The sequence below is a fragment of the Chlorocebus sabaeus genome, chromosome 21 (genome assembly GCF_047675955.1).
Source record: "Chlorocebus sabaeus isolate Y175 chromosome 21, mChlSab1.0.hap1, whole genome shotgun sequence".
Lineage (NCBI taxonomy): Eukaryota > Metazoa > Chordata > Mammalia > Primates > Cercopithecidae > Chlorocebus > Chlorocebus sabaeus.
In genome coordinates this window covers 69,308,431-69,333,249 of record NC_132924.1, presented here as the reverse complement: position 1 = coordinate 69,333,249, position 24,819 = coordinate 69,308,431, and the positions used below count along the sequence as shown (strand labels likewise).

General features: G+C 36.0%; 1 protein-coding gene across 2 annotated transcripts in view; it reads right to left on the bottom strand.

Annotated features, from left to right (window-relative positions):
* SEMA3E (semaphorin 3E) overlaps positions 1-24,002 on the bottom strand; it is a 277,385-nt gene extending 253,383 nt beyond the window's left edge. For both annotated transcript variants that reach the window (XM_007982335.3, XM_073009166.1), the window contains exon 1: positions 23,271-24,002. In XM_007982335.3, the coding sequence (XP_007980526.2) occupies positions 23,271-23,385 (115 nt within the window). In that variant the 5' untranslated portion in view covers positions 23,386-24,002. The remainder of the gene's footprint in view (positions 1-23,270) is intronic.
* Positions 24,003-24,819: the final 817 nt, after the last annotated feature.

Here is a 24,819-nt window from a genome sequence, read left to right as displayed (position 1 = left end):
TGTGCCTATGTCCTGAATGGTACTGCCTAGGTTTTCATCTAGGGTTTTTGTGGTTTTAGGTCTTACATTTAAATCTTTAATGTATCTTGAGTTAATTTTTGTATAAGGTGAAAGGAAAGGATCCGGTTTCAGTTATCTGCATATAGCTAGCCGGTTTTCCCAACACCATTCATTAAATAGGGAATCCTTTCCCCATTGCTTGTTTTTGTCAGGTTTGTCAAAGATCAGATGGTTGTAGATGTGTGTTATTATTTCTGAGGACTCCGTTCTGTTCCATTGGCCTACATATCTGTTTTGGTACCAGTACCATGCTGTTTTGTTTACTGTAGCCTTGTAGTATAATTTGAAGTGAGGTAGTGTGATGCCTCCAGCTTTGTTCTTTTTGCTTAGGATTGTCTTGGCTATACGGGCTCTTTTTGGTTCAATATTAAATTTAAAATAGCTTTTTCTAATTCTGTGAAGAAAGTCAATGGTACCTTGATGGGGATAGCATTGAATCTATAAATTACTTTGGGCAGTATGGCCATTGTCATGATACTGATTACTCCTATTCATGAGCATGAAATGTTTTTCAATTTGTTTGTGTCCTCTCTTATTTCCTTGAGCAGTGGCTTGTAGTTCTCCTTGAAGTGGTCCTTCACATTGCTTGTAAGTTGTATTCCTATGTATTTTATTATCTTTGTAGTAAGCATTCATGATTTGGCTCTCTATTATTGTTGTATGGGAATGCTTGTTATTTTTGCACATTATTTTGTATCCTGAGACTTTACTGACATTGCTTATCAGGAGTTTTTGGGCTGAGATGATGGGGTTTTCTAAATATACAATCATGTCATCTGCAAGCAAAGACAATCTGACTTCCTCTCTTCCTATTTGAATACCCTTCATTTCTTTCTCTGGCATGATGGTCCTGGCCAGAACTTCCAATACTATGTTGAATAGGAGTGGGGAGAGAGGTCATTTTTGTCTTGTGTCGATTTTCAAAGGGAATGCTTCCAGCTTTTGCCCATCCATGATGATACTGGCTGTGGGTTTGTCATAAATAGCTCTTATTACTTTGAGATACATTCCATCAATACCTCATTTATTGAGTGTTTTTAGCATGAAGGGGTGTTTAATTTTATTGAAGACCTTTTCTGCATCTATTGAGATAATCATGTGGTTGTTGTAATTAGTTCTATTTATGTGATAGATCACATTTACTGATTTGCATATGTTGAACCAACCTTGCATCCTAGGGATGAAGCTAACTTGATCATGGTGTATAAGCTTTTTAATGTGCTGCTGGATTCAGTTTGCCAGTATTTTGTTGAAGATTTTCATATCAATGTTCATCAGGGATATTGGATTGAAATTTTCTTTTTTTGTTGTTGTGTCTCTGCCAGGTTTTGCTATCAGAATGATGCTGGCCTCATAAAAAGAGTTAGGGAGGAGTCCCTCTTTTTCTGTTGTTTGGAATAGTTTTAGAAGGAATACTATCAGCTCCTCTTTGTACTTCTGGTAGAATTCGGTTGTGAATTCATCTGGTCCTGTGGGCTTTTTTTTGGATGGTAGGCTATTAATTATTGCCTCAATTTCAGAATTTGTTATTGTTCTATTCAGGGATCCAACTCCTCCTGGTTTAGTCTTGGGAGGGTGCATGTGTCCAGGAATGTATCCATTTTTTTCCTACATTTTCTGGTTTATTTGCATAGAGGTATTTATAGTATTTTCTGATGATAATTTGTATTTCTGTAAGATCATGAGTGATATCCCCTTTATCATTTTTTATTGTGTCTATTTGATTGTTTTCTCTTTTCTTCTTTATTAGTCTGGCTAGCAGTCTATCTATTTTGTTAATCTTTTAAAAAAACCAGCTCTTAGATTCATTGATTTTTTGAAGGGTTTTCATATCTCTATCTTCTTCAGTTCTGCTCTGATCTTAGTTATTTCTTGCCTTCTGCTAGTTTTTTAATTTGTTTGCTCTTGCTTCTCCAGATATTTTAATTGTGATGTTAGGGTGTCAATTTTAGATCTTTCCCACTTTCTCCTATGGGGATTTAGTACCATAAATTTCCCTCTAAACACTGCTTTAGCTGTGTCCCAGAGATTCTGGTAAGTTTTGTCTTTGTTCTCATTGATTTCAAAGAACTTATTTATTTCTGCCTTCATTTCATTATTTACCCACTAGTCATTCAGGAGCACGTTGTCCAGTTTCCATGTAGTTGTGCAGTTTTGAGTGAGTTTCTTAATCCTGAGTTCTAATTTGATTGCACTGTGATCTGAGAGACTGTTACAATTTTTGTTCTTTTGCATTTTCTGAGGAGTGTTTTACTTCCAATTATGTGGTCAGCTTTAGAATAAATGTGATGTGGTGCTGAGAAAAGTGTATATTCTGCTGATTTGGGGTGGAGAGTTCTGTAGATGTCTATCAGGTCCACTTGGTCCAGAGCTAAGTTCAAGTCCTGAGTATCCTTGTTAATCTTCTGTCTCATTGATCTGTCTAATATTGACAGTGGGGTGTTAAAGTATCCCACAATTATTGTGTGGGAGACTAAGTCTCCTTGTAAGTCTCCAAGAACTTGCTTTATGAATCCGGGTGCTCCTCTATTAGGTGCATATATATTTAGGGTAGTTAGCAAATCCAGGTGCTCCTCTATTAGGTGCATATATATTTAGGATAGTTAGCGAATCCAGGTGCTCCTCTATTAGGTGCATATATATTTAGGATAGTTAACTCTTCTTATTGCATTGATTCCTTTACCGTTATGTAATGTCCTTCTTTTTTTCTTTTTTAAATTTTCGTTGGTTTAAGTCTGTTTTATCAGAGATGAAGATTGCAACCCCTGCTTTTTTGTTTTTGCTTTCCATTTGCTTGGTAAATCTTCCTCCAACTCTTTATTTTGAGCCTATGTATGTCTTTGCATGTGAGAGAGGTCTCCTGAATACAGCATACTGATGGATCTTGACTCTTTATCCAATTTGCCAGTCTGAGTCTTTTAATTGGGGCATTTAGCCAGATTGCATTTAAGGTTAATATTGTTATAGGTGAATTTGATCCTGTCATTATGATGCTAGGTGGTTATTTTGCCATTAGTTGATGCAGTGACTTCATAGTGTTGATGGTCTTTACATTTTCATATGTTTTTGCAGTTTCCAGTAGTGGTTTGTCCTTTCCATATTTAGTGCTTCCTTCAGGAGCTCTTGTAAAGCAGACCTGGTAGTGACAAAATCCCTCAGCATTTGCTTGTCTGTAAAGGGTTTTATTTCTCTTTCACTTGTGAAGCTTAGTTTGACTGGATATGAAATTCTGGGTTGAAAGTTCTTTTCCTTAAGAATGTTGAATGTTGACCTCCACTCTCTTCTGGCTTGTAGGGCTTCTGCAAAGAGATCTGCTGTTAGTCTGATGGGCTTCCCTTTGTGGGTAACCTGACCTTTCTCTCTGGCTGCCCTTAACATTTTTCCTTCATTTAAAACTTGGTGAATCTGATGATTATATGTCTTGAGGTTGCTCTTGTCAAGGGTATCTTTGTGGTGTTCTCTGTATTTCCTGAATTTGAATGTTGGTCTATCTTACTAGGTTGGGGATGTTCTCCTGGATAATATCCTGATGTATGTTTTCCAACTTGGTTGCATTCTCCCCTTCACTTTCAGGCACACCAATCAAATGTAGGGTTTGTTTCTACACATAGTCCCATGTTTATTGGAGGCTTTGTTCTTTCCTTTTCATAATTGTTTCTCTAATCTTGTCTTCATGCTTTATTTAATTAAGTTGATCTTCAATCTCTAATATCCTTTCTTCTTCTTGATTTGGCTATTGATACCTGTGTATGTTTCATGAAGTTCTCATGCTGTGTTTTTCAGTTCCATCAGGTCATTTATGTTCTTCTCTAAACTGGTTATTCCAGTTAGTAGTTCCTGTAACCTTTTATCAAGGTTCTTAGCTTCCTTGCATTGAGTTAGAACATGCTCCTTTAGCTCAGAGGAGTTTGTTATTACCCACCTTCTGAAGTATACTTCTGTCAGTTCATCAAACTCATTCTCTGCCCAGTTTTCTTCCCTTGCTGGTGAGGAGTTGTGATCCTTTGGAGGAGAAGAGGCATTCTAGTTTTTGGAATTTTCGGCCTTTTTGTGCTGGTTTTTCCTCAACTTCGTGGATTTGTCTAACTTTTGTCTTTGAGGTTGGTAACCTTCAGATGGTGTTTTTGAGTGGTCATCCTTTTTGTTGATGTTGATGCTATCGCTTCCTGCTTGTGGGTTTTCTTTCTAACAGTCAGGCTCCTCGTCTCCAGGTCTGCTGGAGTTTGCTGGAGTTCCACTCCAGACCCTATTTGCCTGGGTATCACCAGTGGAGGCTGCAAAACAGCGAAGATTGCTGCCTGTTCCTTCCTCTGGAAGCTTCATCTGAGAGGGGCACCTGTCAGATGCCAGCTGGAGCTCTCCTGTATGAGGTGTCTGTCGACCCCTGCTGGGAGGTATCTCCCCATCAGGAGACCTGGGGGTCAGGGACCCACTTGAGGAAGCAGTCTATCCCTTAGCAGAGCTCAAGCACTGTGCTGGTGGATCCACTGCTCTCTTCAGAGTCAGCAGGCAGGAATGTTTCAGTCGACTGAGGCTGCACCCACAGCCACCCCTTGCCTCAGGTCCTCTGTCCCAGGGAGATGGGAGTTTTATCCATAAGCTCCTGTCTGGCATGCTACCTTTCTTTCAGAGATCCCCTGCCCAGAGAGGAGGAATCTAGAGAGGCAGTCTGGCCACAGCGGTTTTGCTGAGCTACAATGGGCTCTGCCCTATCTGAATTCTCTGGTGGCTTTGTTTATACTGTGAAGGGAAAACTGCCTACTCAAGCCTCAGTAATGGCGGATGCCCGTCCCGCCACCAAGCTTGAGTGTCCCAGGTCAACTTCACACTGCTGTGCTGGCAGCAAGAATTTCAAGCCAGTGGGTCTTAGCTTATTGGGCTCTGTAGGGGTGGGGTACACTGAGCAACACCACTTGGCGCCCTGGCTTCACTTTCCTCTTCAGGGGAGTGAACAGTTCTGCCTAACTAGTGTTGCAGGCATCACTGGGTATGAAAAAAACCTCCTGCAGCTAGCTCAGTGTCTGCCCATACAGTCACCTGGCTTTGTGCTTAAAACCCAGGGCTCTGGTAATGCAGACACCCGAGGGAATCTCCTGGTCTGTGGGTTGCAAAGACCATGGGGAAAGCATAGTGTCTGGGCCTGATAGCTCCATCCCTCATGGCACAGTCTCTCATGGCTTTCCTTGGCCAGGGGAGGCGTTTCCCAATCCCTTGCACTTCCCTGTGAGGCAACACCCCACCCTGCTTCGGGTCACCCTCTGTGGCTGCACCCACTGTCTAACCAGTCCCAATGAGATGAGCCAGGCACCTCAGTTGGAAATGCAGAAATCACCCGCCTTCTGTGTTGGTCTCACTGGGAGCTACAGATGGGAGCTATTTATTTCGGCCATCTTGCCCGGGAATAAAAATTATTTCATTTCTTAACAAAAAATTGACGTTGACAATCTCTATAATAATGTAAAGGAATGTGTCTTTTATTTCTGTATTTCCTCATATTGATGAGATTGTCATATTACATAAAATAGGACAGCAAAAGCTTGGCCCTATCACTTTAATTAATGTCTATAAGTCAGAGGATTAATATTATATTCAAATATACTTGAAAGCACCTGAAGACAATACACTGATAGCAAATGGAAAAACATCCCGAAGATGTCTGACAAGGTACACAAATTCAAAATGATTTATGGTAGAGCATTGAGTCTGTCATGTGTTATCTTCTGAGATCAAACATCCTTGTTTATCACAGTATGCTATTTTGAAATATCGTCGATTCATTGTTGCTACAAGAACTGTAGTATGGATAGGTGCATATGATCATTAGTGATATTCCTTATACTGATGATGTTTTACTGTTCTTAAAATAGTTCTTCCTGTATACTCAAAATTCCAAGACAGTATAAGCAGCTCATAAACTGGTAATGTAGGAAAAGAGCATTTGGTGAAGTTAATCCTATAACAAAAACAAAATAGAGGCTGCAAAGAGATTTGGCTAAAATATAGGGTTATTTTAAATTTTGAAGAAATTATGATTTTTTTTACACATAAAGTCTTTTCTGAAATTATTTTTTACAGATTACCATTTGACTTACAAGGAGTTAATTAAAAATTATTCTGAAAAATTATATGCTTTTTTAAAAAAACATGGGACTTTCTACAAGAGAGACTGGCAAATCTACAAGATGACAGCAAATTCAAGTTACAAAATTAAGCAATCACAGCTATGATGGTATTTTAATTCTGCCATTCTGTTGTGACCATTCCAGATTCTTTTTAAATAAAAAATTAAGACATTTAAAAAGGCTTCTGTTTATTTTAGCCATGAAGAAAGATGGTTTTGTTTCTTCATATTAAAAAATGGTTATGTTTAGCTCACATTTATCCAGACCTTAAAATTGATCTTTCATTTACTATAAGTAGTAAATAATTTTATAATATTTATAAAGAAAACCGGCAATGACATTTACTGGTCTACATTATCCAGGAAAGCCAGAGAAGCATATATTTTATATACTTTAATTAAAATTTGCTTCAACTGTATGTTAAACTCCTTCCAAATACTGACATTTTAGATAAAGTCCATGAAATGTGTATTTTAAATTTAAAAAAAAAAAAAAATGAAAAACTTTAAAAGAATTTAGACAGTGAATGCAACTTTTACCATTTTAAGTAGCCAGTTTCCTGAAGACATTAAATGTGGAAAATGATGCTGAGCAAATCAAGCAAAGACACACAATAGCAGAACTATATAGTCTTTGAATATAGGAATGTCTCACTCCAAAGTGCATGTCTTTTTCAGGGCACCACACATTGTTACTACACATATCTACATTCTAGACTGGAGGGAGTAGAAGAGGGTTTTTTCTTAACTTCAGCAAACAAACCACCCGCATGAAATAAAGGAAAAAGTTGGCTCAACAGAGCCTATGAGAAAACCATTAGAAAGGCTGACAGTAATCGAATAAAATGGCATATTTGCCAAATAAGCTGCTGTCAACTCGGGTGGCTTTAATAAATAAAAGTCATTGGTTGGCTGGGCACAGTAGCTTATGCCTGTAATCCCAGCACTTTGGAAGGCTGAGGCGGGCAGATCACCTGAGGTCAGGAGTTTGAGACCAGCCTGAACAACGTGGAGAAACCCCATTTCTACTAAAAATACAAAATTAGCCAGGCATGGTGGCACATGCCTGTAATCCCAGCTATTCAGGAGGTTGAGGCAGGAGAACCGCTTGAACCCGGGAGGCAGTGGTTGCTGTGAGCCGAGATCACACCATTGCACTCCAGCCTGGGCAACAAAAGCAAAACTCCATCTCAAAAAAAGAAAAAAAAAAAAAGTCATTGGTTAACAATACCACTATTCTGTAAACAAAGCAAGTATCTCTGGAATATAAATTCTGTTGCTCCATTTTAAGAGCGGCATTAACAAACCGGAGAATGGCCAAAATACTGACAGAACAGTCAAGATATTGAGGAATATTCACCTATGACAAAAAAGCATGATAACTATCTGATATGGTTTGACTGTGCCCCCCCCCAATCTCATCTTCAATTCCCACGTGTTGTGGGAGGGACCTGATGGGAGGTAATTGAATCATGGGGGCAGTCTTTTCCATGCTGTTCCTGTGAATAAGTCTTACGAGATCTGATGCTTTTAAAAATGAGAGTCTCCCTGTACAAGCTCTCTCTTTGCTTGGTGCCATCCATGTAAGATGTGACTTGCTCCTCCTTGTCTTCAGCCATGATAGTGAGGCTTCCCCAGCAACGTGGAACTGTAAGTACGTTATAAACCTCTTTTGTAAATTGCCCAGTCTCAGGTGTGAGTTTATCAGCAGCATGAAAATGAACTAATACACTATCTTTATATATTTGGAGGTCCATCATGACTTATGTCCTTCTTGCTAGCATTAAAGAAAAAAACTAAGATAAAATATGGAAAATGATTTGAGATTAGGTAGGTAAGTACTTGCTCTTCACTAGACTATTACAAAATGAAATGGAATTCCTTGTCAGGTAGTCATCTCCCTCTCCACGAAAATGCACAAATTCAAAATTATAAACATGTGACCACCTATCTGGAAGCCATGGACATGATGACTTCACAGAGTGGGTAATAATCACTGAAGTTCCTACCCTCAATAAAATTATCCGATTTGGGCAAAATTATACAATACTCCTAAACTATAGTTTTTTTCTAATGAACAATTTTGTTGTTGTTGTTGTTGTTGAAATAAGACATATAATGCTAAATCCGTAAGGTTGACTTTAATTCCCTAAGTGCGATTATTAGTTTTTCCATTTAGCAATTATTCCTTCCTTCTTTTCCTCCTTCCTCTCTACTTCTGCTCTTCCCTCTCCCATGTCCCCTTCTTTAGCTCTTCTTCTTCTCTCTGACTTTCTAACATACACCTTCTTAGCAATTACTATGTGCCAGGCACTACTCTAAATACATTTAAAAGCTCTTCCATTTAATCCTTATCACAACCAATGAGAAGATGATATTTATTATACACCTCCTTTAGCCAGAGAAAGATTAAGTAACATGTCCAAGATCATACCAATAAATTTGTTTCTACCACATTTGATTCCTAAATAGTGCTTAACATTGGGAAAAAATTAGCAATGTGCAAAAGGAACCAATTTGTTTATCTTGAGCAGCCAGGTATAAGAGAGTCACTGCCAGACGAGGAAAACATTGTTGGGAAACAGAATTTATGCTTTTTTAAAGTTCAACAGAAGGAAAGATTATAAAATTAAATGGAATAATAAAGTTAGGAAAGGACATACCCAAAATTATTTAGATGCCAAAGTAAGCCAATCTCAGCTGTTCTTCTCTACTCTGCCTGCCATCCTCAGCAAGAGCAATATGAGAGAGAGTGTGGGTAACCGGCTGCAGTAGCAGCTGGGCCTATTTGTTAAGAGGAAAAAAAAATAGTCATAGAAGATAAAGGGAGATTTTGGTGGCTAGCAGTGTGAGTGGAAACTTGGAGCTTGGCTGGGGAATTGCAGAAGTGAAAAGCAGCAGTGCTGTCAGCAACAAAATTGCAATATTACACACACCATTCACAGAGAGAGCACTCCCTGCAGTAGTTCCTTAACTGGAAAGAATTCTTTTCCACCCATAGCAAAACAAGCAGTGGCAATTTTGTATTTGTTTTCTGACATTAACGGTATTCTAGACATTCAAAAATGAAGCGCTGCCAAGTCTTCTAACTATCCTGTAGATATAAATTAGCTAACTAAAAGGACAAATGGCATTTCTAACTTAAAACAATATAACTATTTGTTGACTAATATAAAAACTTAAGTATCTAATAAGCATAATATTATATTCTAAACATAACCACATACATTAAAATCCTTGAATTGTATATTATGTCCCTTGAGACAAATACTATAAAAGGCATCTAACGTGTTTCTGAGTGATAACTGCTTTATTAGTGTGTAAGCTATCTCATTGGTAATGGTTCTTTAGTTTTATGTCTCACTTTTATTCTCTTTTAACTTTATTGATTTTTAAATCATAGATAATTCAGTTTTTTTCTACAGATAGGAAAAATCCTTCTGCAATCCTAAAATATATCAGACTTCAGTTTGGGCATACACATTTTGGAGCAAGTAAAAAACATTTGGCAAAAAAATCTGTCAAAAACAGTGCCCAGTACATAACTTTTGTCTTACTTCTGAGCAGTATAATGACAAAATGTAGTTTCATTCTTTTGATTGTTTTTTAATTGTACAGTTGACTTATCTATAATATTTTCCTTCTTATTATGATTATTTAGATACTATTACAAGCGAATTTTGCTTTGGGGAATTACAAGGATATTAAACCACATGAATGTGTTATAGAAGTTTAAACACATTAACTGCTTATGACTGTAACAATATAATAATAAAATCAATATTTTGGGTGGCTCGTTAAATCCATTCTAGTGTTTTATAGTCCTATCTTCTCCATCTACTTTCTTCTTTCTGGACAAAAATAAGAAAAAAAGAAGATTTTCCTTCTCATATTAATGGAAATGTACAATGATTTGGATAATTGAATGTCCCAACAGCTAAAATTATAACATTTGACTTTGAAAAAAGTTCTTTCTCTTTATAATTTACATTTTGATTATGGGTGATATGGCTATTCTAAGAATAAACCATATGGTTAGCTCAAGTTTATCCAGACCTGAAACTTACAGCAAGCTCAATATTCTAGTACTCATTCTAACCAATTAAAAAGTATTTGTAGTTACTATTCATCTGACCAGAAATATGTGTAACACTTACACTTTGTGACAATGTCAAGCTTATACTTGCTTTTTCCTTTCTTTATTTTCTGTTTGCTTTTATTGTACTATTTATTTTGCTTAGGATCAGGAAAAATAAGTTATGTCAGTTCATCAATAATAGAGCTGTTTTCAAAAGAAATCATTTTTTCCTTACCATTATTTTTCCTAACATTTTCTTTAAACCTATATCATTTTTGCTTTGCTCAGGATTATAGAAGTGATCCTAATTTCTACACACTTCTTTTTATAGATTGTCTTTAGTTTCTAAAAATAAAATAATCCAGTGTTTCCCATTTCCATTTTTATTTACTCTTTACAATAATAAGGTATGGTGACAAATGTGTGCTTTCTTCTGAATATGACATTTCTGCTTATGCCCATTAGTTTACAGTTTGTGTTAAGTGTATTGTATTTGATTAATTATAGTATACTACCAAAAACAAAACAAAAAAAAGGATATAGCATTTCAAAATATATTATCAATTGATTTTGATAAATTAAGTACATGAAAATACATTTTTGCTTGGCTTATAGATATAATAAAATCATAGTAAAATGAAATTTTCATAAGTTCTTTCTCAAATAACCTGGGTTGAGAAAGTAAAATACCTTGCATAAACTAATTAGAATGATAAAACCTAGTCATTGTTTTGCCTTCTCACTATGTTACTACCAATAGCTGTGATTTTAAAATGAAAAATGAAAGACAAATGGCCAAATTATTCATAAAACTGCTGTGCAGGGACAGACTGACAAAAAAAAAAAAAAAAAAAAAAAAAATCTTGCTTTTGGTCAATTGGAGCATTTCTGAAAAAAACAAAGATGTTGGGTAAGTTATCACTCTTTCCCAGTTCTGACTTTCTTTGCTTTCTGCTTTGTCATGGTATTAATGCATTAGCTCTTTTTTTCTGTTTCTTCATAGTTTGTCACTGTAGAAATGAATGAGGTGTTACATTGGAAATTGGGAGATCATGATTGGAGCAAGTGGGAAGAAAAGTTGAGTCAAATGTGACAATAATCATTTGAATGGCCCAGATGAAGTCATACTATCCTCTGCCACTGCTTCAAACTATATCTTTTAATAATTTACAGATATTTTCTGAATAATTTCAAAGCAGTCCTGGATTCCTCTTCAGAACCTTTGTAATAGAAGAGTTGAAGCCAAACTAGTGCCTAATGTGTTGCAAAAGGGGCAGAAGAGAACTATTCTCATCATATCTCCTGTATTCTCAATGCTCTCCCAACCCCATCATTTCATTTTCTGCTATCTCTGTTAGGAATGTATTTGTATGTGGCATCCAGCAAAAGAATTAAGATTGGTAACATTAGTGTGAAGAGATATAGCAATTAAATTCTGTATGTTAAATGCAATACATAAAATATATTCAGTATCTAAAGTTTATTAGATTCTAAAAATGCAAGCAATAAAATGCAATATAATTATCCTCAGTATATTCAAACTCTAACTGTGAATTTGTAGTAATCATATATGACTTATACAAAAAAATCTGAAAATTCCTCAGTCATTTAGAAATGGGGGAAATTAAATTTAACAAGGACAAAGAACGTGTGATACTAGTGTGTGTGGTAGAGTCACGAACACAGTGGAATTAAGTTAATTTCTGGGAGAATACAATGCATTATATGCCATGGGAAGATTGTGGGCACATGGCAGGATGGTGCAAGGCAGAGTATGACATAGCTAATTTGTTCATAACATCTTGCCCAAGCTCCTCCTATTCATCTTCAATACTGAGCTTTGGTTCTCTTTTCAGCCCTTTCATGCTTTTATAGCATCCCTTGGGATATAAAAATAGCACCCTACTTTATTACGACTTGTCTCCTTTTACAACTGGATATTAAGTTTCTTGAGAATTGGGTTTGACTAAAAGCTGTGTGTGTGTGTGTGTGTGTGTGTGTGTGTGTGTGTGTGTGTTAAACTTCTTAAAATAGTTTTAGATTTACAGAACATTTATGGTGAGTACAGAGAGTTCCCCTATACCTATACCTAGCTCCCCTTGTTTACACTATACATTTATATGGTACATTTATCACAGTTAATAAACCAATATTAATACTGTGTTATTAATTAAAATTCATACTTTATTCAGATTTCCTTAGTTTTTATCTAATAATCCTTTACTATCCCAGGATTCCAAACAGTATACCACATTATGTTTGTAAAACTGGATTTTTTATTCTTAAAATCCTAGCATAATGCTCCGTACCTAAAGCATTGAAGAAGCTAAACAAATACTTATAGAATAAATGAATGAATAATAAGCTAATTATACTTAAAAATTATAGGCTCTTTTAATTCTCTGAAGGCAATGATATGGTTTGGCTCTGAGTCCCCACCCAAATTTCACCTTGAATTGTAATAATCCCCGTGTGTCAAGGGTGGGACCAGGTGGAGGTGATTGAATCATGAAGACAGTTTCCTCCAAGCTCTTCTTCTGACAGTGCGTGAGTTCTCGGAAGATCTGATGGTTTTATAAGGGGCTTTTCGACTTTTGCTCTGCACTTCTTCTGCTGCCATATGAGGAAGGATGTGTTTGCTTCCCCTTCTGCCATGATTGTAAGTTTCCTGAGGCCTCCCCAGCCCTGTGGAACTGTGAATCAATTAAACTTCTTTCCTTTATAAATTATCCAGTCTCTGGCAGTTTTTTTTTTTTTTCATTCAAAATATTCTGCTAATTTAATGTATATTTTAGAAAGAGGAGTTCTTTACAAGGTGGTAGGACAGTGGTTTCTGGACTGGTGTCCAAGACATCAAGGAGGAAATTGTTGTATTCTGTCCCTTCAAAAGATTATGATAGTTAACAAACGCACGTGGTCACTTTACTTATTATTAATGTGATTAAAATTAAAATGTTTAAAGCAGTAAACTTTGTTAATTCGTCATTATATATAGCTATATCCCAAAGCTATGTCCCAAAACTATATCCATTGATTTTATCCCAAAAGAATTTAAGGGAAAAAAACTTTAAAAAGGCTTTCTCTATAATAACATAGTGTTCTGTGCACTTTGAAATGAATTACGTGTTTTAATATGTATATTGTGTGAAAACAACACAGCTTTATCGTGCATGGTGAGCAATGAGGTCATTCATAACGGAATTAATGGAATGTCTTAATTTTATCACACTATTGGGCAGTTCTTTATAGCAACATGAGAGCAGATTAATACAGGCAATGATCAAGATGTATAACAAAGGGATGAAGTGGTAAGTGACATCTAATTTCATTTGTCCCAGAAAACTTCTCTTTGAAGTATAAAAGAGTTTTTGAATTTTACAAAATGCTTTTCCACAATCAACAAATATTAGATGTTTTCTCATCAGAACTCAATCATAGCTACAACATGCTACAATTTACACCATCAATAATCTTTTAAAATATTTAAATTATATGCTAAATTATTATCAATGTATAGGTACACTTTATATTTAATACAAAAATAAGCAGATAATGGTGATATAGTTAGATATCTATGAATCTAAGTATATTTATCAAGACCAAGGCTGTCATTTGGACATTTGACAACCCCCTTAACCTAGAAGATGAAGTTAAAGGAGGAATAAATGAAAACGGTAAATATGAACTTGGGGCTCCTTTGTAGCATCCTTCCACACACAGAGCCCAGGGGTTCTCATAGTTGAGTCTTCACTAAGAATCACCCATAGGAATTGTTAAAACAGAGATTCCCGAGCCTCAGAATTATTGACTCAGTAGATCTGATTCAGCAGCTCCCAGGGAATGCTGATGTTGCAGTCTATGGACCACATTCTGTGTAGCATTCGTTTAACTCCAGTTTCCATAATAGTAGCATCATCTCCTGTGCAATGAAATTCAATCAAGCCATGCTGCAGGTGAATTATTTAGCAGTAGCTCTGAACCTTCTTAAAAAACAAAGTTAGCCTTTATAGTTGTATTATTTTGACCATAATATGGAAGCCAACTAAATATATGTACATTTCAATTCAATAGACACCAAAACCCAGACTGTAATTATAGCCTTTAGGAACGATTTGAAGTGAATTTATTCCATCCCCAAGCGTCTTACAAAAAATTACTCCTTGCCTTGAAGGACCTTTAAATATATTTAAAAACAATTACCTAAATTAGAAAGTATTATAAGGTACTACAACACCATGTCATTCATCTTTGTGATACATTTAAATTTTTTTCTACCAAAATCATACAAGATAGGAAGACAGTGTTCATTTGTCCCTTTATAATGATAAGGAAAGGAAGCCACAGTTCAATGATTCAGCAAGAATAAGACAGCATCAAATAAAATATACTGTAGATTCAAAAACTGGAAGTCCATACCCTTTCCACTACAACATACTATCTCCTAATACCAGTTTCAAAAGTGTTTTGGAGAAACCCTTTTGAAGCCTGGTAAGGAGAAGAAAGAAGCCCTACATTTCTATAATTGGAAAGGACCTGAGGTGCATAATAAACTTTTTGACTCAGTGTTAGAAAGAAAGCAATCAGGAGGAGTAAACAGCTATACACAATGCTGGGAGCACATTTCCTATTTGACTTTACGTCCACAGGGTATCTTAAAGCCCCTCTCCATTCCCATCATTTCCTGGGAAAGAACAAATCAGGAGGGAAAGAGTCAGTGTCCTCAGCTGACCTCTATTTTCACCCTCTTTTATTCTCATTTTCTTTGCTGCTGTTCTTTTCTGGTTCTGAAGTTGATCCGGCTACCTAAAATCACCCCTGAGACTTATTCTTAGGGATTCTGTTCCAACACTCTATTCTGTAAATAAACCCCCCTTTTTATTCTGGTTTCCCTAAATTAAAGCTCAAAACTCAGAGAAAACAAACCAAAAGTGCATAGAAATAGGTTTACATCAATAATATTTTAACTGACATTTAACCTGAGTTGAGCTACAGAATACTTGGCTGGCAGGCTCTGCTCTCCCCTGTGCGGTGCCCTAATTCCTGTCCTCTCCAATTGCCACGATCCTGCGGTGCCTGTGAGCATCAGCTTCCCAGCAGAAAAACAGGTTGGAGAAAGAGGGTACATTATCCAGGCGGCTAGTAAGCTATTTATTTAGCATTTCATTATTTCCTACATCATAGATTTCAACCAATTTTCAATACCTAGTAAGTTTAAAGTTTTTCTAAATAATTCAAAGGTTATGTTTTGTATTTATTGTGTTAAACAACAAAAAAGAAACAAATATTGAAGGTACACAGAAGGCCAATGAATATATATCTTTCACCAAAAGTATGTTTTCTTTCCCCTTTTGGCTTAAGGTGAGGAAGAAATCAAAAATATTTATCCGGAAGAGAAGTAGAAGAAGAGAAAAAGAAAGAAGGGGTGGTGCCAGCCGCACAAAAGGGTAGTCACAGAATTAAGTGAAAAGAGAAAGGGAGGAGGGAGTATAGTGATAACCCAGAAATGACAAGGGTATCACAAGATAGATAGAAGAAGGAGGAGGAGAGGAAGAAGAGGAAAATAAAGAGAAGGAAGAAAAAGAAGAAGAAGTAGAGAAAAAGGTGGTGGAGAGAATGTAGATGAAATAATTCAACTGATGTATCAGGAGGGTGCCTGCAGGTCCCAGCTGTGTCACTAAATGCAGCACTGATGAGAAAGAAGGTGAATAGACAGAAAGCCCCAGACTTTTCTCTAACATATGTTATGCTAAAGGGGCCATAAATAGTTGTCCAGGATTCCTCAGTTTCATGGGTATTCCTGCTCATCCCACCCCATCACCTTTTCCTTTGAAAAACACAGTTCTAAATCATTTTGTTTTATTCAGATACTCACTTGATGAGCACTTTTTGAATGCCTACGAAGTGTCAGGAGCTGTGCGTGGCACCAGATATCTTACCTGTTCATCTAAGGGAAGGCAAAGTGGGAGACTTTCTTTCACTTTCCAAGTAAACAACACATGCTGAGCTGATAGCTGCCTATAGGACACTGTTTAGTTTAACTTTAGGCAGTGTGGTCTGGCCTTAGTAATATTAGTTCTATTGTGCTTCACAAAGCTGGGCCTACAATTACCTTTGTTAGTACTGTTTATTTTGTGGATTTGGTCTGTTGTCTCCAAGGTGCCATCAGATAAAATTTCAACTTTCCTTAAAGTATAAACAAAATAATTCTTACAATAACTTACAAACATGAGAGACATCTATATTCTTTGTTCCTTCTAGTTATCTACTCTAATAAGAGCTGGTTTTCATTAAAGAAAATCTTTGCTTTTAAGTAAAAATCTGATGATTAAGGATCTCTCTTCATCTTAAGTTGTAATTTAACAATTTGCTCATGATTGCTTTTAGAATAAAAAGAGAACAGCATAGATTAATTATCTCTGAATCTCATCTGATTTATTGAGTAATTTATAAAAAGCTTCCTAAGGGTTAAGTATTCTGCACATTAATCTGCATTATCTCATGTAATCCTTTCAAATTTTTACAGATTATGTTTTACCACTTTAAAGATGAGAAAATGCATATTCAGAAAACCTAAGTAACTTGCTCATGCCGTGCAGTCAGAGGCCAGATTCAAATTAGATATGCCTTATCCAAAGTCTAGGGTTTTTAGGCCATTGCAATTCGAATGTAAGAGTGTTTTCTAGCTACTGTGTTTCCTATGCCAAGGCTATAAGCTAAATCCTTGAGCAGAACACAGTGATGGCTGAGAGTTTAGGTACCAAGGATGGAAATGAAACACATTTCTAAGTCTCAGAAATCAGGCATGACAAGAGATTTCTCTTTTATTTTTTCATACCAGTTGTGGATGTAAGGTTACCAAGGCAAAGGACCCCTATGGTTAGAATATCCTGAAATAGGCATTAGAACCAGGGCTGAAAACTTCTCGAGTAATCAGTTGTCTTGGCCACCATAGGGGCCATATGAAGGAAAGTTATCAGTTCCGCAGAGATGTCTTTTCTTGAAATCATCACTGTTTATGACCAAAAACGTTCTCTTAATATCAGAGACTACAACACTTGGAGTAAATGTGATATGGACATGTCCTTTTTATTCCCAGTCCAGAATATCCAGACTATAAAATATCCAGTCTTGTCACTATCATTCCTATCATGAGTGCAAAGAATAATGCTCACTTAAGACTAAAGAATTAATAACAACAATGATGTTTACTCTTATACCTCCAATGTTATGTAAGGCTTTATTGTGAAAACAAAATTATCAAAATAACCATCATCGTTTGTATAATGTATAGAGTATTACAAAGTGTCATATGTTACACTAGAAACTACTAACTTATGGCCCTGTCTATTAAAACCAAGAAAATAATCTAAATCTATTCTGCACCCTTTGGAAAATGTTATAAATGGTATAATTTTAGTGTAGTTTTGTTTTTAATTCTCAGAGACTGAAATTATAAGACTTTTTACACTGGGATGGCTATGTATGAAGGGGCATGCATGCATGCAAAGTGATATTTCTAGATTCCTGCAGACTAAATTCCTCTATTAAACCACAGAAGAGTTTTATATACAAAGATAAAGAAATACATCTTTGCACACACTCCCACTAAGAAGTCCCAATGATGATTCCTTTAAATGTCTTTGATGAAATAAAACTGATTGAGCAGACTGTTAGCAATACTTTTCACCAGTAACAACCAATTTCATGGTTTGGTGCTTTATTATGTGGTCATAGAAGTGAGGCCACCAAGTGATCTCATCCCAGAAAGGAACAGAGGCCCTCTCTATGTAATACTCTCAGCTCTGACTAGATGACAAATCTGACCTGGATAGCAAAACAACAATATGGCAACATAATTTTTGTAAAGAATATTTCATTATGACATCACAACTGTTGAATATATTTATTAATAAAGAACAGGCATTCGTTATGTATTATGTATAGAATACTTTCCTTGCAAAGCAGAAAAAAAAAATGGTTTGATACACATACATTTTCCACTCCAAAACTGGCCCAGTTCATATATAAATTCCAGTTACTATTTTTTTCTAACCCAGACCTTCCCTCACCCTATTTCTATATTAAAAGATAACTGTTTTCCCACTGTAAAGTGCAACATCCAGATAAGAATTTAATAATTCATAGAACCATTCGGGGACTTCCAATGTGATACATGGACAATATTTACCTGTAGCAAATATAAAAACACAAATAATAGCACTATCTAAAATTCTTAGGAAGACTCTCTCCACAGAAAGCATATTTTGTATAAACCAGACTCAACAAAACATATTGTAATTCCTCACAATTTATCCAGTGGTATTTTTTATAATATAAGCTATTTCTTAATAAATCCACCACTTAATTCTCACTGTCTCTCCCTGAAGCTCTGGGCACATAGGCTAGTGTTTCCTCCTGGGTCCTATTTAATCACTCTGCTTATGAATCATGTCTTATGATCAGTTTTTATTTACTAACACCCAGAGATGTGTGACTCATGTCACTATTGATAATACCAAGCTATTGGAAGAGGAACCAAAACTATGAGCTGGGTCAGGAAAAACTGGCTCAGTCACTACCTCATTTTTTATTTGCCTTGTGTAAAAAATAAATACCATGGCCTCCAGAATGATCATTCAGAATGTTTATTTAACATTGTGCTCTTTTAGAATTCTCTGTCAATTATTTTCTTGTAAATGGAATGAATTCTAAAATGTGTGTTGTAAAGTGAATACATGTAACAAATAGATATATGTACACTACAGCAAAAAATATATAGGCCGTGAAACTTGGAAAATGAACAGATAATGTAATCATCATCTGAGTTATTATAACTAGAGGTCAAAGATATGGAAGACTAGATTTGGAGTGAGTGAAATCTATCAAGATAAATCATACGTTTCATGCTATTTAAGAGCAAGTTTATCCTGTCTTCTATATTAGCATTATCCTAGCACTTGTTGAAATATAAACTCATACCATTTTCAAGGTTTTTCTCTTTAGGACCTGTTTCCTTCCAATACTCTCACTTTGTATCAGTCTGCAAAAACATTAATAATATAAATAGTTTTTAGGTGATAAGGTACATTCAGAGATATTGTTGTTCCACTTGATTATCTCAAAAACCCAGTAAAATATACAGGCAAAATACCATTACTACCCCTATTTTCAAACAGAGGAAACTGAGATGCAGACAATTAATTATCATTATTATAAGTGGGAAGTACTAGAGCTGGAGTAGAGGCCTCTGATTTCAAATCCTGAGCTCTCTGAACTATGATAAATCTGTATTTAATTGGTTATAATACCCAATACAGATACACTAATTAACACTCTATTGCAAGTTCTATCTGCATAAGTATATATTCCATGTTTAAATCTATATGTATAATGTTAACATATTTTAGGAATGTTCTTCTGCCATATCCATGCCTTTATTTAACTGTCTCTTCACCAACTATTCTAGGAGAACATATTATGCTTAAGCAGCCATTTTCCTTGATTTCTGCAATAGCATTCATCCTTATTGAGACTTCAAACACCTACCCTGTCTGCCAAGCTCCCATGATTGAATTTCTGGGGCTTTCCATGTACATTGGTATTTCTTTCTCAACATAGGTCTTGGCTTATTTGTTTTTTTTTTCTCTGAGCTCCATTATCAAGAAGCTTATTTTTGCCTTCCCTGTAACCTCATTAGTGCAGGATGGTGAAAGATAAGGAGAGAACAGATATCAACAAAGGGAAGTAGATGAATCCACCAGGACTCTTCTCCCTTCATTCTCTCCTTCCTTGGTTTCTGTCCTGAGGACCGCAGTATTTTTCAAGGAGACCCTTGGGGGAGAATATTAAAATTTTGCATTAATCTCACCAATGTTACCCTATTGAGCTGGGATAAAGTTAGCTATAATGCATAACTAATCATGAACTTTTAAATATTTGCCTGAGATAGCCAAATTCAACTCAAATCTTGACCGAAAATTTTTACAAAGCAGTACAGCATCTTGCCATCTTAATCTTTGCTACATTTTTACTTATTAATGTAATTTACCTTGTAACTAGAAAATGCATTAAAAGATTTATGTATTGCCTCAACAAGAGTAATTATCTCATCATTTTATCTACCAGACTTGCCCTAAGCCAGTATATTTTCTTAATATTAGTGTGGAGTGAGATATTCAGTTAGAAGAGAAAGGGATTCAATATTATCCCATTGAGGTACAAGGCAGTAGGAAATCAACTAGAAAATATTCCACACCTCATGTTACCCTTATACCTTGTCTCCTTCTCTCTCTCTCTCTGCCTCTCTCTCTCTCTCTCTCTGTCTTTTCTCCTCTTTAATCCTAATGATCCCTTCCTTTCCAGCTCTAGTTAAGAACATGTCTAGTTAAGAAATAGTAATGGAGAATGAAGGGGAGAGGAAAAGGGCAAATCTCTGGACCTTTTTTTTTTTTTTCTGAACATATTTTTATATAATTTAACTCAAACTCTGTATATGATAAACTTTCTCCTCCTCCTTGAGAAGAAACAATAGGTTTGTGTTTTCAAATGCCATCTTAAAAGTGAAGAATATGAGAAAAATGCCTGCCTTTCTCCCATACAGCTTAGATCATGAACTGTGAAAAGAATTTCTGAATTATTCTAGTAGGCTACCTCCAGGGAACCTCCTGGATTTCCCTGCTAGTGGTCAGGCAGCAGTGCAGAGGTGTTATATTACATATACCTAGTGCCTCTTATATTGAAAGATTATAAACTCATTTATATATTAATTATCTTAATTCACTCACTATTGAACATTTGCCATTACTGACATTATTCAAGACCACGAAAGAATAATCTGCAATATCTTATTCCTAGTTTTTGAAGACCTCTAAAATATTCACTGAATTCCAGAGTGTAGAGAGATAAATGGGCTGTTCCTATTATATTGGTGGGACTGAATACCCTGCTCTGACAGTGTATATGCTCTTCTTTTCACTAAGGCCCCTGAGGTGCAGTAGGCATTGGCTGCTTCCGGTAGCATCTCCAGTGTGATCTCTTAGCTGACTTCACTAACAAAATTGCACAAGTAGGAACATTCCATTTTCAGGTAACTCTCTCTATTCTGCCTTTGTATAAAAACATCATATTGTGCATTTTCAGCTGGTTCCACTAAATTCAAAGGTAAAGGAAATCCTGTGGGAGTTTTCAGTCTAGTATACATATAGATACTAGCAGTTTTACTCTCACACCATATGACACCACTCATAACATCAGTTGCAATTATTTCTTTGATTAAAAGTGACATAATAAAGACAAACTCAATAGCAGTATTATGCATAACATTTACTTGTATCGGAGAACTTTGGTATTCTTTGATCAAATTATTAACTCTCTTATGAAATATTAAAATGTGACCTGTTGGAAAACACACTGATATTGAACCATGAAAACACAAGTACCCCAATAAGGTATAAAAGGTTAATACTAGATGTAACAGAATTGTAGCTTACAAAAACTGGTAGCTTGTCCATTCATCTACGTAAGAAAAACAATCAATTTATATTTTTTTGCATCTTTATTTGTCCATATTCCATCACATCAAATTTGTACATCTTGACATCTTTGATGATAAACTTCTTAAGAATAGGCATTTTGATACATACCATGATACATCTTCCCAAGTTAAAAGATTAGTGTTAATTCTGGCCACTATATTTTAAACACTTTGCCCAATTTAGTATCAATGTGTTTCTTGAATTTATATTATCTACTGGATAGTATTATAGGAAATGTATTTAAACTAAGAAAATATCCATAGTTTTAACTACTCTAAAAATGAAAAATTTCTATAATATTTAGTGAAAATTGTCCAGTAAAAAGACAAAAAGACCAACCATGTCACATAAAATCGAGGACTCCCTTTTTGTTTCTCCTGACAAATATTCTACCTGTACTTAGAAAATGCAAGCTTCTGTTCCTTCTACAGTGGGGGTCAATTTAAAAGCTTACACAGTTGAAAAATGATTCTTATGTAATCCTGAGTATTACATCTGCTCTCTGTCTCAATGTCTCAATGGCTGGTGATAATAAATACTTATTTGCTGACAATTTATTCTGAATTTATTTTAAGTCAGCAAAGTCACTTTCTCTGAGCATGGTTTTGTTTATTGTTTGTTTACAGGAGGAGTTATCAAACATATTCATGACTGGCTTGTATTGGTCTTGATGCAAAATCTATCTTTTAATCATTTATTTATGAGTATAATGTTGCTTTACAAGACAACTGTAGAATGAAATATTTAAACATTCGCTGTTAGACAGATCTTCATTAAGGCAATATAAATTAACACTACAAATGCTAGTGAATACTAATACTTTAATCAATATTAGCCATTTTACAAGCATTGTCATAAACTATTTTGCTTTGCCACACATGAAAAAATTCTCATAATCAATTGCACTGGAAAACTAATTTATATTAGTTGTTAATCATTTTAATTACATGATGATGACAGTTATTATGGATAGGGCATCATTTTACTCCTCAGGAATTTTCTTTCCTCCTCCTCTTACCTCCATTATGCAAACAAAACAAAACAAAACAAAACAAAAACAAAAAGAACAAATTGCACCCTTATTTCTATAGCCCTTCGCCAGCATCCTTGTTTCTCATATGCATAAACTGATATTTAAATACCTACTGTTAACTTGGTGGATTCAGCCTCTTAAGGCTATTTACAACCTGCTTCCTCCCTTCCTGTGTTCCCTCTGCCAGTGAGTGAACTCCTCATTAATAAAACCCAGTATTTACAGACAAAAATAACATCTCTAAGTTGACATGTGATTTTGCACTGTTTTCAGATGAGGTGAGTATGACATATTAATCAGAGGTACTTAGAATTTTAGGTCAGTTTTGCAATAAATTTTTCAGGTGCATTTTAAAGGTCTTTGAAGACCATAAGCCTATGTTAAACGACTTTCCTTTTCTTTTTCTTTTTCTTTTAAACAAAAGGATCTGGAAAGGTAACCTACCTTTATGTGACAGGCGTAACCGGGGGTGCGTAGTATCAGCTGTATGACCTCCTGTCCAAAGCTCCAGTAAGTAACCCCACAGGAGCAAGGTGATAATGTACCCGGCGGATGCCATGCTGCCGTGTTCACCGTCCAAGCCCTCGCTCCTCACTTTAAGGAGGGTCTGAGTTTTACTTAGGACTTCCCTCCAGGGGCAGCGTGCGAGAGGCTTTGTCAGAAATCGAACGCGTTGTCATCAGAAAGCACAGTTCCGAAGTGCCATTTGTCAGGCTGTATTTGGCTATGTAAAACCTTTCTTTCCTCAGGACAGTTGTTTATAAGCCGGGAGCAAGAGGACATTCCAAAGAGTGAGTCTTCAGAGCCATGTCCTGTCTAGAGCTTTCTTCAGCAACTACGCCGGTAGATTCAGGAAGAAGCTGTATTTTTCAGTCACTTAGGCAAAGCTGTTCATTCAGAAAAAAAAAAAAAAAAAAAAAAACCCGAGCACACGCACACGCACACGCACTCCCTTCTCCCGTGGAGGTCCTCTCTTCGGGCTCCTGGAAGCCTCTCAGAAGTCAGCCTCTTGCACTGACTTGCCAAACTGCTAGTTTTAATTCACCTTTCACCTTGCTAATTAAAAACAAGAAGTGCCATTCCCTCTAGGAGTCGCAGGATCCACCCAGCAGGGATGCAGTCTGTCAGTGGCTGTTTACAGGAAAGTTCAGGCAGGGTTGAGCAGCGTACTTGCTGTTTCTAGGAAGTATTTCTGGTCCACGTGCCCCGCTCCCATCCTCCGTCCCAGTCATAACCAGCCCCACGTTACTCAGCAGCAAGACAGAACTCCACATTTTGACGGGGCAAATGGGGAGTTCGGGAGGGGTGATGACACACAAGAGGCTGATTATTAAAGAACAGGTGACAGACAAGGCATCAGAAAGCACTTTTAAATTCTTACCAAGATAAATTGACCTAAGTTGAATAAATCCAGCTTCTTTTTAAAATAATCTATTTGTAACCATCCAAGATCCAAATTCTGTTTTTCACTGTTGCCATATAGGTATTTTCAAAATTCAGTCTTTTTGTATTGCTTATATCTTAGGGATGCTATTTTTAAAGTCTTTGAAGAAAAATGTGTTCCAAGAGCCTGAAAAAAAAAATTTCATCTGTGATTGTCTCATAAATTTGTTAGAAATAATAAATTATTTACTTAAGCAAATTCATCAAATGAAATTAAAAGCAAATCCTTTTTCCTAAAGCAATTCCTAAATTTTACTTCAAATTTAAGAATGTTGAAGTAATTTCCCCCAGGTAAGGTAACTGGTAAAGTCGAGGTTCACCACCCAAGGGATTTCTGTAAAGCAGGTATTAGAAAACTTAGAATGTGAAATACCTTAGGATTCAACTGCTATGCATTTCCAGAGTTGATTTTTCAAGACACTGTGTTTGTGTAAATAAGCTTAACACAATAGGTCAACTTTACAATCTACCTTCAATCAATCTCAAAAACGAAGCCAAACACTCTGGAGCTGTTGGCATGGAAATGAATGGCATTATGTTAAGATACCAA